The sequence below is a fragment of the Olea europaea genome, chromosome 1, assembly GCF_002742605.1.
Source record: "Olea europaea var. sylvestris chromosome 1, O_europaea_v1, whole genome shotgun sequence".
Lineage (NCBI taxonomy): Eukaryota > Viridiplantae > Streptophyta > Magnoliopsida > Lamiales > Oleaceae > Olea > Olea europaea.
This window is the reverse complement of record NC_036237.1, coordinates 25087943-25088426: the sequence shown is the minus strand read 5'-3', so window position 1 is coordinate 25088426 and position 484 is coordinate 25087943. Positions and strand designations below refer to the sequence as shown.

At 31.4% G+C, this 484-nt stretch overlaps 1 protein-coding gene across 1 annotated transcript in view; it reads left to right on the top strand.

Moving 5' to 3' along the window:
- LOC111406393 overlaps positions 1-119 on the top strand; it is a 7652-nt gene extending 7533 nt beyond the window's left edge. Inside the window, exon 4 of the mRNA XM_023035825.1 lies at positions 6-119. Within this exon, the coding sequence (XP_022891593.1) occupies positions 6-119 (114 nt within the window). The remainder of the gene's footprint in view (positions 1-5) is intronic.
- Positions 120-484: the final 365 nt, after the last annotated feature.

Genomic DNA, 484 nt, shown 5'->3' with positions numbered 1-484 from the left:
TGCAGGTGACATTCTTTATGAAGATGGTTGAATCTGTAAGTAAATTACAGGAGAGAAAGATGAGCTCGCATATTGATGGTATTGAAATGGATTCAGATGGAGTTTACCCCAAGGATTAACTTTTTATTAGACATACAGTTGGATTCTATCTAAAATCCAGAATCGCAAAAATGTAAAACTTCACAAAAAGATGTCTTATTGATGCAAAATTGCTACTACAAAACATGACATATAAACAAGATTCTTTTAAAAGTTGAATTCTACTTGACAATACGATTATCTTAAAATAGAATCACAATTGTCGGTTATCCAAACTCCAGTGGATGTAGAAATGAGTGTAACTAATCTATCCCTACATAGTAAGTATTAGAAAAACTAGAAGAGGACTACTGCTTAATAAACACTATCAACTTAATGAAGTATTTTTTGCTATGTGCACAACAAATATTCAACTTACACATCTTTCTGTATAACGTTGCACTTC